The sequence below is a fragment of the Tamandua tetradactyla genome, chromosome 16, assembly GCF_023851605.1.
Source record: "Tamandua tetradactyla isolate mTamTet1 chromosome 16, mTamTet1.pri, whole genome shotgun sequence".
In the NCBI taxonomy this organism is placed as follows: domain Eukaryota; kingdom Metazoa; phylum Chordata; class Mammalia; order Pilosa; family Myrmecophagidae; genus Tamandua; species Tamandua tetradactyla.
The window spans coordinates 41,779,058-41,791,890 of NC_135342.1; the positions used below are offsets into that span (position 1 = coordinate 41,779,058).

The 12,833-nt window shown below is 42.4% G+C and overlaps 1 protein-coding gene across 6 annotated transcripts in view; it reads right to left on the reverse strand.

Annotated features, from left to right (window-relative positions):
- ABCC12 (ATP binding cassette subfamily C member 12) overlaps positions 1 to 10,810 on the reverse strand; it is an 84,825-nt gene extending 74,015 nt beyond the window's left edge. Inside the window, exons 1-3 of one of the 6 annotated variants that reach the window (XM_077132342.1) lie at positions 10,536 to 10,807; positions 4,195 to 4,339; positions 9 to 177 (exon numbers count right to left, since the gene is read on the reverse strand). In XM_077132342.1, coding sequence (XP_076988457.1) covers positions 9 to 130 — 122 coding nt within the window. In that variant the 5' untranslated portion in view covers positions 131 to 177; positions 4,195 to 4,339; positions 10,536 to 10,807. Of the gene's footprint in view, positions 1 to 8; positions 178 to 4,194; positions 4,340 to 10,535 lie in introns of all 6 variants that reach the window. The other 5 variants (XM_077132344.1, XM_077132343.1, XM_077132345.1 and 2 more) reach the window with 5 other exon arrangements.
- Between the last annotated feature and the right edge of the window lie 2,023 nt (positions 10,811 to 12,833).

The window sequence follows — 12,833 nt, forward strand, 5'->3', positions numbered from 1 at the left end:
AGGCTTACCTTGCATAAGGTCGCACTGGGATCATGGTCTTCAGACTGGGGTCATATCTCTCCACAAAGGTCTTCCGTGGACCTCGCCGGTCCAGGTCTGAGATAAGGTAGGGGCCTTCACCCACCATCATGATGACAGTCTTGTGCCTTGGGTTCTAGGCCTTGGGATACTTTCACTCTGCAGGAGAGAAATAAGGAAGATTCACTAAGAGACAAAGGCACTATGGGATGGGGATCAGGCAGCTTCTTCTCCATCCAGACCAGCAACTTTGCTCTGATTCCTCAAACTTATTTTCCTCAATTAGCCTTCCACATTTGGGAGATGATTGCCAGAAGTCCCACCATATCCCTCAACTCCACACTGAGGCTTCCTTATTAGCAAGGACATTCAGTTCTTCTTCTTATCCCATTTTGGATTGATAGGAAGCAGGAATACCTGTTGTGGGTCTTGTGCCAGGAGCCAGCCCATGGCCAATCTGAGTCCCAGCCAGTAAAGAGCCCTAAGATGGTGAGTTTGCTTACTTAGTGTGAGCCACAGTGAAATTTTTCACATGCCGCCTTATTCCCGATTCCTTCAGACACCCAGGAGTTTGTGCCTTACTTCCTCACACACCAAGTGGCTAAGGACCTTCAGCAAGGTTCTTGCCCACCTTTCAGGACTGACCACATTATCCCCACTTCAGTGATCACCACCCCCAATACAAACCAAACAATCTTGGTGGAGTGGGTACTTTTGAAGTGTCTTTAGTCCACAAACCAACAAACCGACAACCCCGTTCTCTAGTAACCAACCTTTCTGTGCTGGTTTGAAACTGTTGTGTACCCCAGAAAAGCCATGTTCTCTAATCCTGATTCAATATTGCTGGGTGGGATCTTTTTTTATTAAGCTGTTTCCATGGAGACATGAAACAATTGGGTGGGACCCTCCGATTAGGCAGTTTTCATGAAAATTCTCTCCCACTCAGAAATATTTAAATAAGGACAAGAAAGAATAGAATTGCGAGGTGAGCAAGCACCATATTCCCCCATGTTGAAAGCAGAGGGAATGAATAAAATAAACGCACAGAGAAAAAGAAAAATGACCATAGTAGATGACCCTGAAGATTTTCCTATTCTATCCAATAAGCTCCAGCCCTTACCTGAGACCCAGCTGCATTCTTGCCCTGAGGTTCCATGACACATCCTTACTCACACCCTGTGTATAGATTTTCATGTTTTTTTTTTAATCTAAGCTAACTTGAGTTGGTTTCTGTCCCTTAAACGAAAGCTTTCTCTATTATATATACACTGAGATCCTATTTCCATGAGTTCTCTCTCAAGTTCCCTAGTTTATGGCTAAAAACATTGAATAAACTAATTCTTATCAAAGTGAAAAATCCAGGGCATGCCAGAACTGGGAGGGACCTTAAATGCAATCTTTTACAAACTCCTCATTGTACAGTAAAGGAGACAGAGAGGAGAAGGGACATTCTCAAGAGTACTTGAGAGTGGCTGATGTCCTCTCATCTGGAGCAGTCTGCATACAGGGAAAATAACATTCCCTCTTTTCTCCAATAACTTCAAAATCCCTTGCTTATATTACAAGAGGCACTCCTTTGGAATAATATGTTCTTTCTTACCACAGAATTTGAAAACCAAAATGTCTTTGCCTCAGAAAGGAGGTAAATCTCCCAAAATGGAAATGAAGGCATGATAGTGAGCTGGGGGGGTGGGGGTGGGCCCGTGTTTGTGCAGTAGTTCTGCCTCAAATCTCTTCTATCATTCAACTAATGAATATTCGTGATATATATACTCTAGCCCTAGCACCAGATTCCCAATTCAATGAGAAAATTAGAAGTTACCAAACAGGGACTCTTTCAACTTCTTGCCAATCTGCATCCCACTCCACTCTCCATTTGCATGTAACATGGACTCCAGCCCTGCTGAATGTCTTACTGCCCCATGAACAAATTGCTGCTCCACAACTTGAAACAACCTAACATCCCTCCCTTCACCTGCTCAGCCTTCAAGCTCAGTTCAAACATGTCTTCCTTTGGGAAACCTTCCCTACTTACAAACTAAAGATTAAAAACAGGAAATGATGGCCCATCCAAAGCTAAAGGATAAAATTTCAGAAAACACCAATGAAGAAGACAAGACTGTGGCTATACTGGACAGGGATTATTAAAAAGTGATATTCAGCATGCTCAAGGAGATGAAGAAAAAATACAGAGAAAGAACTAAAGGATAACAGGAGGCAATGGATTAACAAATGAGAATCTCAAAATGGAGGTAGAAATTTTAACAGAACTAGTCGAGTGGAGGACCACAATAACTAAATTGAAAAATTGGAGCTGGCAGTAGAAAAATAAAATCAGCAAACATGAAGGCAAGAAAACTGAATGGAGTCAGGCTTAGGAACAGAAAGAAAAAGGAATTATAAAAAGTGAAAATGAAAATGGACTGAGACATCTGGGTGTTTCTGTTTGCTAAAGCTACCAGAATGCAACATACCAGAAATGGATTCCCTTTTACAATGGGGATTTATGACCTTACAAATTTACAGTTCTAAGGCTGTGAAAACACCCCAGTTAAGTCATCAACAGAATGATACTTCTCTGAAGGCAGGCTGCTGGCATATGGGGTTAATCTGTCAGATAACAAAGCACATAGCTTTTGTCAGCTGGTCCTTTGCCCCTGGGTTTCTTTGCTTTCAACTTCCAGTTAGCATGGCCTCCTCTCTGAGCTTCTGTGGGTCCTTTCTTAGCTTCTCCAGGGTTTTTCTCTCTAAGCTCACTTGGCTTTTTTTGTCCTTTATTCTCTCATAAAGATCTCCAGTAAAAGGATTAAGATCCACCTTAACTTACTTACCCATTTCCCTAAATAGACTGTAGATATCACATCTATCTTGTTTACAACAGCGTTCCCAATACCTAGCACAGTCCCTGGCACATAGTAAATGTTTGATATGGGTTCACTGAATGGATGAATCTATAATGATAAGCACGAGAAAGTCTAAGACATAATTTCTGCCACTAGAAAAGGAGAAATAAGCACACAATAACATGCATGAACCTGTAAACCATGGCATAGGGTTAGTCCTTGAGAAACTACTAAATAAAATAGTTAAAGCAAAGAAATCAATAGAGGAAATAAAATGAAACACTAAAAAAAATAGTACATTAGCCCAAGAAAGGTCTGCAAAGAAGAACAGAAGAATAAAGAATAGGAGGGATAAATGGAAGATAAGCTGTGACTTAAACCCAGCCACATCAATAATTACATTCTATATAACTGAAATAAATATTTCAATTAAAATGCTGCACTGCAGACTGGATAAGAAAGCAGGTCCCAGTGCTGCTTCTGAGAGGTACATTTTAAATATATACAGACAATTTGAAAGTAAAAGAGTATAAAAGATAATACCATGCAAATGGTCAAAAGTAAATATAGAAAACTGTATTTATGATCTCAGGATAGGAAAGGATTTCTTAACAAATTTGAAAAACAGAAACCATGATGTAAAAGATTGACAAATTCTTCTACATTAAAATGATAGATGTCTGTTAATCAAAACATAATTTCTGAAAGATTAAAAAGAGTTCAACAGGATAGTATATATGTGATTCTTTTAATTGCAAAGAATTAGCATGCAGAATTTACGAAGAATGTCCAATACAGTAATAAGAACAGGACAAGCAATTAATTAAGGAGGCAAAAGATACAATCAGGCAAGTCACAGATGAGCCAAATAAACATAAAAAAAAATACGCTCAAAACCACAATTACAATGAGAACTATCTCTCATCTTTCAGATAGGCAAGATTAAAATGTCTGAAAATTCTAAGTCTGGGCATAGGTATGAAGAACAACATCTCTTAAGCCCTTTTGGTGGGAGTATAAATTGTAAAATAATTTGGAAATCAATTTGAAAATATCTGGTCAGGTTGAAGATGCTCTTACTAACGTATCTCATGTTAATAAGGATACTGAGAGTGTCCTCCCTACGTATATATGTGCTGTTGGGGACTGAGTCATGTCCTCCATAAGAGGTTCAGGTCCCAACCCCTAGTCCTGTGAACTTATCTGTAAACAGGACTCCTTTGAAGATGTTATTAGTTAAGTGTGCCCAAACTGAATGAGGGTGGGCCTTAATATGGGTTATTATAAGTAAAGGATATGGTGCACAAAGAGAAAAGCCCAGGGAGCAGCGGACCTGGAAAGAAAGAAGATGCCAACAAGTGCTTGCTTTGTGATGGAAGAGCCAAGGACCAACGATCACCTCAGCAGTCCCAGAATGCCACAGTCATCGGGGAGAAAGCATAACCTTGCTGATGTCTAGATTTTGAACTTCTCCTAGCCTGAAAACAGACAGCCAAAAAATTTCCATTGTTTGCACCAACCCATTGTATGGTATTTGTTTTAGCAGCCAGGAAACTAAAACACATCCCTGGAGAATACAAAATAGCCCAAACCCTGCAATACTTCCTTCCACTGTCCTCAGAAAATTTTCCCCTGCTTCTGCTAGTCTCTCTTCACTCATACTCACTGATGTTTATACTGAAGTTCTATCTAGAAAAACAGAAGCAAACAATCTACAGAGGAAAACAGAAGCAAACAGTCTACAGAGGAGTCTCATGCAAAAATATTTTTGCTCCCCCGTAGGAATATTTGTATCATCTCTGTTTACAACATCTTAAAAATCCATCAACTGGAAAATGGATAAATAAATTGGTATATGCATACAGGGCATGATTATTTAGCAGGGAAAATGAATTAACTAAATCTTCACATCAATCCTTTATCAATCTCACAAGTGACAAATTAAGAGTGGAAAAAAACAAGTTAAGGGCAATATATGCATTCTGATACCATCTGTATAAAGTTCACATTCTTGCAAAATAATGTATTTCAAATACTATTAAATACATGGGTAATAAAAGTATCAAAAAAGTGAATGGGAGATACTAAAGCACAGCCCCCAGTTAAGGAGTTGGGATTTACTCTCCACCTCCTTGTGGGAGAGTACCTATATAAATTATTTGAAATTATTCTGCATGTGAGATTTGTTTTTCCCCCTATTGATTTATTTATCTAATTATTTATATCAGAATAAACTTGTGAATATTTATTTTCTATTTTGGGTTATAAGCCAATATTACTGTAGTTATTTTTGGCTTGAACTGTTCCAGCTTTTGGCCACTGGGTGTGCTTTCAGTTGGCTCCTTTGTCCCTTTGACATATTTCCATCACTGTGGGGTTTTGTTTTTAGCACTTTTTTACTTTCTTGAACTACGAGATGCTTTGGGCTTATATCCCAACCCTTGCTAGAATCAGCCACTTCTCCAAGGAACCCTGGCTCCTAACGTTGGAGAATGATGTTAGAAACTTAAGGTCTGGGCACTAGGTGTATACTGCAGTGTTGTTGCTTCTAGGCTCTCTCAGAAGACAAATCAAGAACATGTATGTGTGGCGGTGTGATGGTGGGTCAGTGGCAGAATTCTCACGGGCCATCCTGGAGAGCCGGGTTCAATTTCTGGTGCCTGCCCATGCGAGAAAAAGAACATGTATGTGTATATTATAAAATCCATATATATTCACATATCAATAAATATTAATACATGTAATCATCTGTATCATTTTCAAACTGAAAATGGGTTCATTATGATTCTACAAACTCCAAGCCATTACCACATGGATAATTCTAGTCTCCTCTCCTTCCTTATGGGTAAATTCCCACTTCAGTAATGAGAAACCTGTCTCCCAACATCCACCATCCATTTACTTAATTATTCAATTTAAATGTAAATGTAGAGCAGTATCAGAATTGTTAACCCTAATCCCTGTGGGAGAAAACGTTATCAACTAGAATACAGTGGAGCATGGAAAGAGGGTGGGGTGGGGAGAAACCTGACAAGCACCACCTCAGGCAGGTGATCAAGACCACCATCAGCCTTGCTAAGTCATGCTGATAGCATGTACCCGTGATATGACGTGATGAGAATGACACTTTACCTCTGTGGTCTTTTGCCCCAAAATCCATAGCTCTAGTCTAATCATAAGAAAAATATTAAAAAAAAAAACCCAATTGAGGGACATTCTACAAAAATACCTGACCAGTACTCCTCAAAACTGTCAACACCATGAAGATTAATGACTGAGAAACTGTCACAACCAAGAGGAACCTAAGGAGAAATGACAACTAAATGTAATGGGTACTGATGGGATCTTGGAAAAGAGAAAGGGCATTAGGTATAAACTAAGGAAATCTAATCTATGGATATTAGTTAATGCATCAATACTTGTTCATTAATCACAACTAATATGATTATTAATAGTAACATTAAATTGGGTATAAGACAGTGGGAACTCTTTACTTTCATAATTTTTCACCATAAATCTAAAACTGTTCTTAAAAAAAAGGAATGGGAAAGATATCACCAAAGTCAAGATGGCTTTGGGAGATAGGGAAATGAGACCTGGTAGCTGCTCAGGGGTCCTCCCTTGTAGTTGTAATATTTAATCATATTTTAAAGAATATAAAGCCTGGAACCAGGCTGGCTGTGCTTCACATCACTGAGTAATATAGACCACCTGTGTTATAGGAGCTCCAACAAAGAGGTAGGCATGTTCTGGAGAGGGTGTGGGGTTAAGCAGGACCTCCTAGGGATCGTGAGATAGAACTTGGTACTTGGAAAGGAGTGGGGAAGAAGGAAGAAGATTTGAAAACAAGCCTAGCTCAGCTCTCAGCTGAAATTGGTTTTGTGCCAACACCATGGTGAGGCTCATAAGGGAACCATGGGCAGTAGGCTTGAGCAAGAGAGTCAAGAGCTGTAAGGTTGGAAGCAGCAGTTATGGGCTTTAGATTAGATTCTACTGTGGAGACAGCAGCCTACTGTTCCCTACATAGGCCCAGTCTTGGGCAAATGTTCCCCTCGAGACACTTCCCCATAGGACTTCCATTTGTGTGTTTACCAGGAGGCTCTTCACAGCTGTACTATGTCCCCTGGCTTTCTGGATTTGCTGCAGGGAGGTGGTGGAGGGCTGCTGGTAGCTTCTTGGCTGCCCAGACTGACAAAGGTAAAGGAATTGGTCTCCCACCAGTGATGGGTTTGTCCTTGGCTCCCTGAGTAAATGTCATCTAGCCCTGGCCATGGAGGCAGGAAGAGAGAGATCTGGACAAAAGCATCGGCTTCGTTCACAAGAGTCTTTCTGCAGTGTTCCAGTCCTTCTGTTACTGAACAGCCAAGCTATGATCCTTGTCCACTGCCAGTCACCTCCCACTGTCACTTTCCTGCCCACAGAGCCCTGACGGCTGCAACAAAGCCCATAAGGCAGGTCTGAGCAAAGATTAGCTGAGGAAGAAGAAAGAGATCACAACAAACTCTGAAACCCAGCTGAAATTATTTGGGGGAAAGAGAATCATAGAGTCCAAGAATCTAGAAAGATCCAAGATACATCAGATGTGGCAAACTCAGCCAGAGTGTACTTCAACAAGTTTTGGTGACAGGTCCTGGTCACTTCTCCAGGCAGCCCTCATACCATATTTCCGCAAAAAAAAAAAAAAAAAAAAGCATAACTGGAATCTAATCTTGAGGAAGTATCAGATAAACCCAAAAGAACATCCTACAAAACAACTGGCCCATATCCTTCAAAATTGCCAATGTCATGAACGATCCAAAAAAGACGAGGAAATGTTCCAGATTAAAGGAAACTAAAGAGACTGGGCAACTAAAAGCAATGCATAATACTGGACTGGGTCCTGGACCAAGAAAACAATTACCATAAAGGATATTATTGGGACAAGTGGAGAAATTTGAATATGAAATGGATTGTAGATTACATAATAATATTATATCAACAATAAATCTCCCCTTTTGGTAATCATACTGTGGTTATGTAAGAGAATGTCCTTACTCTTAGGAAATACACACTGAAGTATTTAGGGATAATGGAGTATTTAGGGGAAATGTCTGCAATTTACTCTCAAATGATTCAGAATAATAACAACAGCAGCAATAATATGCATGCACAGAGAGAGAAAGTGAAAGCAAATGTGGCAAAATGTTAATTTGTGAATCTGAGTGGAGGGTAATTGAGATTTCTTGGTATTATTCTTGTTACTTTCGAAATAAACAAGTTAAGCATTTTTTAAAAGAAATAACCTTAACAGGGATGACATTTTGTCCTTCTGTGGAACTGAACTTGATCTTCCTGCAACACTTGATCTACTCTCTAGAGCCGTGCAGACCACAAGCTGTATCCCCCTCATTGGCTGACCCCTCTAATGCTTGAGGACCTTTATCATTTCCCAGCTCCCCTCCCCTACCAGCTACCCATTCGTAATTCATCTCTTGTCCAAGCTCAGCATCCCCAGCCCTTTCATCCATGCCCTTCTGAGAGGGTAGAATTCATCCTCTGTGGAGAATCCACACCCATGATTTCTATTTGGTTCACTTTTCTAATGGCAAAGAGTCCTGGCATCAAGTTGTCATCAGCTTGTCTTAAAGGGTTCTGACTCCAAGGTGCCAAACGTGGGAGGCCAGGCTTCCCTGGCCAGGTTCAGGTAATCAGAGTGCAAAGGAAATTGATTCCGGGAGGTAATTTCCTTGATCTCTTCACGGTGATATGCAGAGTTGTGATTACCTAAGCAGACTTGGAAACATTGCAGCTGGAATGGCACTTCTCTAAATTTGGCAGGCCTCGGGGGAAAATGAGGCTTTTTTTTTTTTAATCAGGAAGCCTGCTTTGGCTAACGTCTCTATCTCCGTCTGTCATGCCATCCTCTGCCAGGAGTGAGGAGCTGCCTGGAGTGAGAAATCTGCTTGCCGGCAGTCATGGGGTACGAGTAGGGGGCAGCTGAGGAGAGCCAGATGGCGTGAGGCCTGACCAGGAGAGGTCCCCTGCAGCCATCGTGACTCTTCTTGGCATGACTTTTTACATCCTGAGCACCTGAGGGTTAGCAAGAGAAGGGAGAAGAGCCACTGGGGCCTGCCTCTGCTTGCAGGTGGGTCTTCCTCCCCTAATCTCAATAGACTGGACAAGAGAGTTTAGAGCAGAGGGCACATGCTGCTGGACTACAGACCATAATCAACTTACAGGGTCATTTCATCTGGTCTGCATGGTTTTGAAAATTTTTGAATTCTTGGTTAACAATTGAAAATTAAGAAGTAACACATTAAAAAAAAAGAGAAAGAGAGAGACTTAACAGCTTCTGTCGGAAAACCAGGAACTCTGGCCATACTGGGCCTGTATGCTCTGGTGGCTACAATCAACTCACACTAAGCAGCAGCCACCCCTTTTTGGCAGAGCATGTAGGCTTTGGTTTGCCAAAATCCCCACCACTCCCTATTATTTCCCCAACTCTGGGGCTCTGGGTCACTTGGCATTTATCATCCCATATTTACACTGTTGTTTTCCTTGGAGTTGATTCATTTTTCGCTATCCTTGACTCCTGTCAAAAATGGGAGAATGAAAGATGTCTAGAGGGCATTTTATAAGAAACACTTCCCACACCTATCCACTTGGCTTAGTTATTATTTCATTTCTGCCTCTTTTGAGGATTGAATTTTCAGCCTTCCTTGGTGCCATTAGTGGAAATCCTTCCTTAGGGCTCCCCTGATTCAACCCAAATGCAGAAACACTTTTAATCAAAAAGTCCTTCCCAGATAAGAGACCCCCTGTAGCCCCTGCTCCTATCTGCATTAAAAGATGCCCGCATTCCCAATGTCTGATGCTCTTCTCTTCCCCTCCTCCCACCTCCCACAGCCACTTCCTCCGGGGGACCAACCTGCCTCCAGCACAGAGGATTAAGTGTGCGAGTCTCTCCTCAGCCCCTGCTCCTCACCTCTCCTGTCTGTCCAAGCTGGCTATCCCCTAGCAGCCAGACAGGGGAGAAGGAACAGCAAGTGACTTGGGACTGGTGTCAGAGAGAGAGCAGGGAGGTAAAGAGAGGATGAGGGAGCATGGGCAGGTGGGAGAGCACAGAGCCTGGGAGGTGTAGGAAGGCGGGGTGGGAGGCTTTGGTTCCAGTCCTCCATCCCCAGATGTCCCCGGCTAAAACCTGACCCAAATGGTGACCTGTGATGCTATCACCAAATGAAGTTCTCCATTCATTCACAGATGCTCTTATAAGATGGAAGAAAGATAAAAATAAACCTCCCCATTTTAACCCTGCATGAACCACATAGCAGTGCACCATAAATTCAAGGTTTTAAAAAAAAATCCCATGTTTCAATTGTTCATTGTACAGTCAGGTTGACATCTCTCTTTTGTGTGTATTAAGACTTAAGTGATTGACAGTAAATGTCTGTGTATAACAGATTTTAAAATCCTGCTTGGATTTTTTACTTTTTCTTTTATGATACCGGAGAGGGGGTGGTGTCCAAAAATTGGAATTGCTCAGGCCTCTCTTCACCTCTGGGAGGTCCCAGGTCCCAGCTTCCTTCCACATAGCTGCCACATCCAGTGTGGCCCACCCTAGCCTGCCCCGGGGATGAGAGCCAAGGGCCCCCAGAACTAACTGGGAACCACAAATTGCTACAGCGAGGGCTTTACCTAGCAGGAAATCCCAGCGTCCTGAGGCCGAGAGGAGAGGCACAGGAGTCAACAGATTTGGGGCTCAGATGGTGGCACCTGCTGCTTGTGTTGCCAGAGCCCCCTTTTCGATGGCCTCAGACTCAGCTTCCTTTGTCCCACCTGCTTGGAGCCTTCCTCTTCAACTGCCCCATTCAACTGCCACTCCTGCCACGCCGGCCCAGGGAACTCTGGGGGGTCAACATTCCCTCTGCCCACATTAAAGGGCACTGACCCTCCCAGGGTGGGCCTGCGGCAGGGACAGCTCCTTCAGTGGTATCCAAGGCCCATGTAACAAGCCTGCCCAGCCACCCACTCCCAGGCTTGTCATAATACACCTCTGCATAAGAGTGGGAGAAGCCTCCCACCCCCATTCTACAGACGAGGAAATCAAGCTTTCCATGACTATCATGGGGCAACACTGACACCAGGACCCGAGTCTCCTGATCCCCAGTCCAGGGACTTGCCAGACGGAGTGATTCTCATTTCTCCCTGGTGTTTCAGCAAAGGTGAAGCAATCCTGGAGTGGGGGGATGGGGCATGGAGAGGAGTGGAGACATGGGGGGTAATTCATTCTTCAAAATAATTCATGCCCCATTAATTTAACCAAAAAGGTCAAAGGCAATTTCAAGCCAATTTTGTTTCTTAAATTGAATAAAGGGTAAGTCCAGGGCTGGCACTAACAGCTAATTCTTGCATATAAAAGCCTCCTGTTTTTCATCCTTCAAGCATCACAAACTCCTGGAACACGGGCCTTTTCTGCTTCTCGGATCCCTTCAAACACCCAGCCTCAGTGCCTTGCCCAGAGCAGGTGTCCAGGGTTCTATGGCCACCAGAGTGAATTGATTGGGAGGGAATAGAGTCTCTCTATTCAGAAATAACCAATTTTATTTCATTTTTGGAAGAATTATTCAATGCCTTCAGAGATCTTCTCCACTTAACTCACATGGATTTTATGACAAATCTTGCTATCTTCTTTCAAGCCTGCCCAGGGCCTCTTTCCACTCTTATCCTGGCCAATCCCTCCCCCTGCTGGCTGTTTCTACTTCCTTGCCTTCATGGGGTGGTGAGTCCCAGAGGAGGTTGCTTTCGCCCCACCCGTTTCTCTCTCTTCTCCTGCCTAAAACAGAGGCCAAAGGAAACGTCAGAGTCTAGGACAAGGGTCCTGTGAGGAAGATTCCCTGCCTGAGGAGGGACTGGGTCAGCAGAGGTTTCCTTTTGCACATCTAAGGTGCCTCATTTTATTTGCCTCCATTCTTTCCTCTGTGAATACAAATCACTGCTAATCATATCACTTGACATTTGTAGCGCCCTTTGTGTATCCCGAAGTTCTGTCTCCTCTCGGCCTCTTGATCTTCACAGAGTCTCTAAGAAGCCTCATAAACACTGCACAGACTCACATTCACCATTTCTCCAGACAGTTTCAAATGCTGTCAAGTTTACAGAGGGAGGATGCTGAGCCATTTCTCTCCCTGTTCACAGAAGGCTGGGCAGAGATGGATTTTCACCAAGACAGACAGTATTTTGGCACTATAAAAAGAAGATTGTTTGGCCTATCAGGAAATAGATTTCCGAGATGGAATGATGCAGAGGGGTTGTACAGTCTCTGCCTAAGGGAGCCCTTAAAAAAAAAAGAGAGAATTTCCTGTTCCAGACAGTGTGTTCAACAAAGATCAGGAAACTGAGGACCAATATGAGGTACATGCACCCCAGGAGTGGGGGGCAAGAGAAGCCACTGGCGTTTAGGAAGAAAATTTGAAATCCTTTCTGTATTATTCCTCATCTTTTTTTTAAATTCTATTTTTATGTACAAATACATTAGCACAGTGATATACATGTTTATCCAAACAGTTGTGAACAAATATGTGTGCACAAATAGGGAATCCATGTGCCCAAAAATCAATGGTGTGCTCAGCAGAAAGTTATGGGACCTCTGGTCTAGAGAGTTTTCCCAGCTTTGGAGTTCTGTTATGTCTTTATTCTCAAGTGAGTCTCTGTCTGAAATCTTTCCTACTCCTGCCCTTCACCAAAATGTCTTCAATAAACTCTAAGAGACATGAGCTTGGTCAATTTTTTTTTAAGTTTATACGTACAACAAAGAGAGAGTTTATAGATATGTGTAGAGCTTTATGGAGGGGGATTAAGTAAATAGATGGATAGATAGATAGATAGATAGATAGATAGATAGATAGATAGATAGATAGATAGATTTAGATAGATAGTGGCCTGCTCCAAAGACCCCAGGAATCAGTCAGAAATCAGAGTATGGAGTTGCATAGA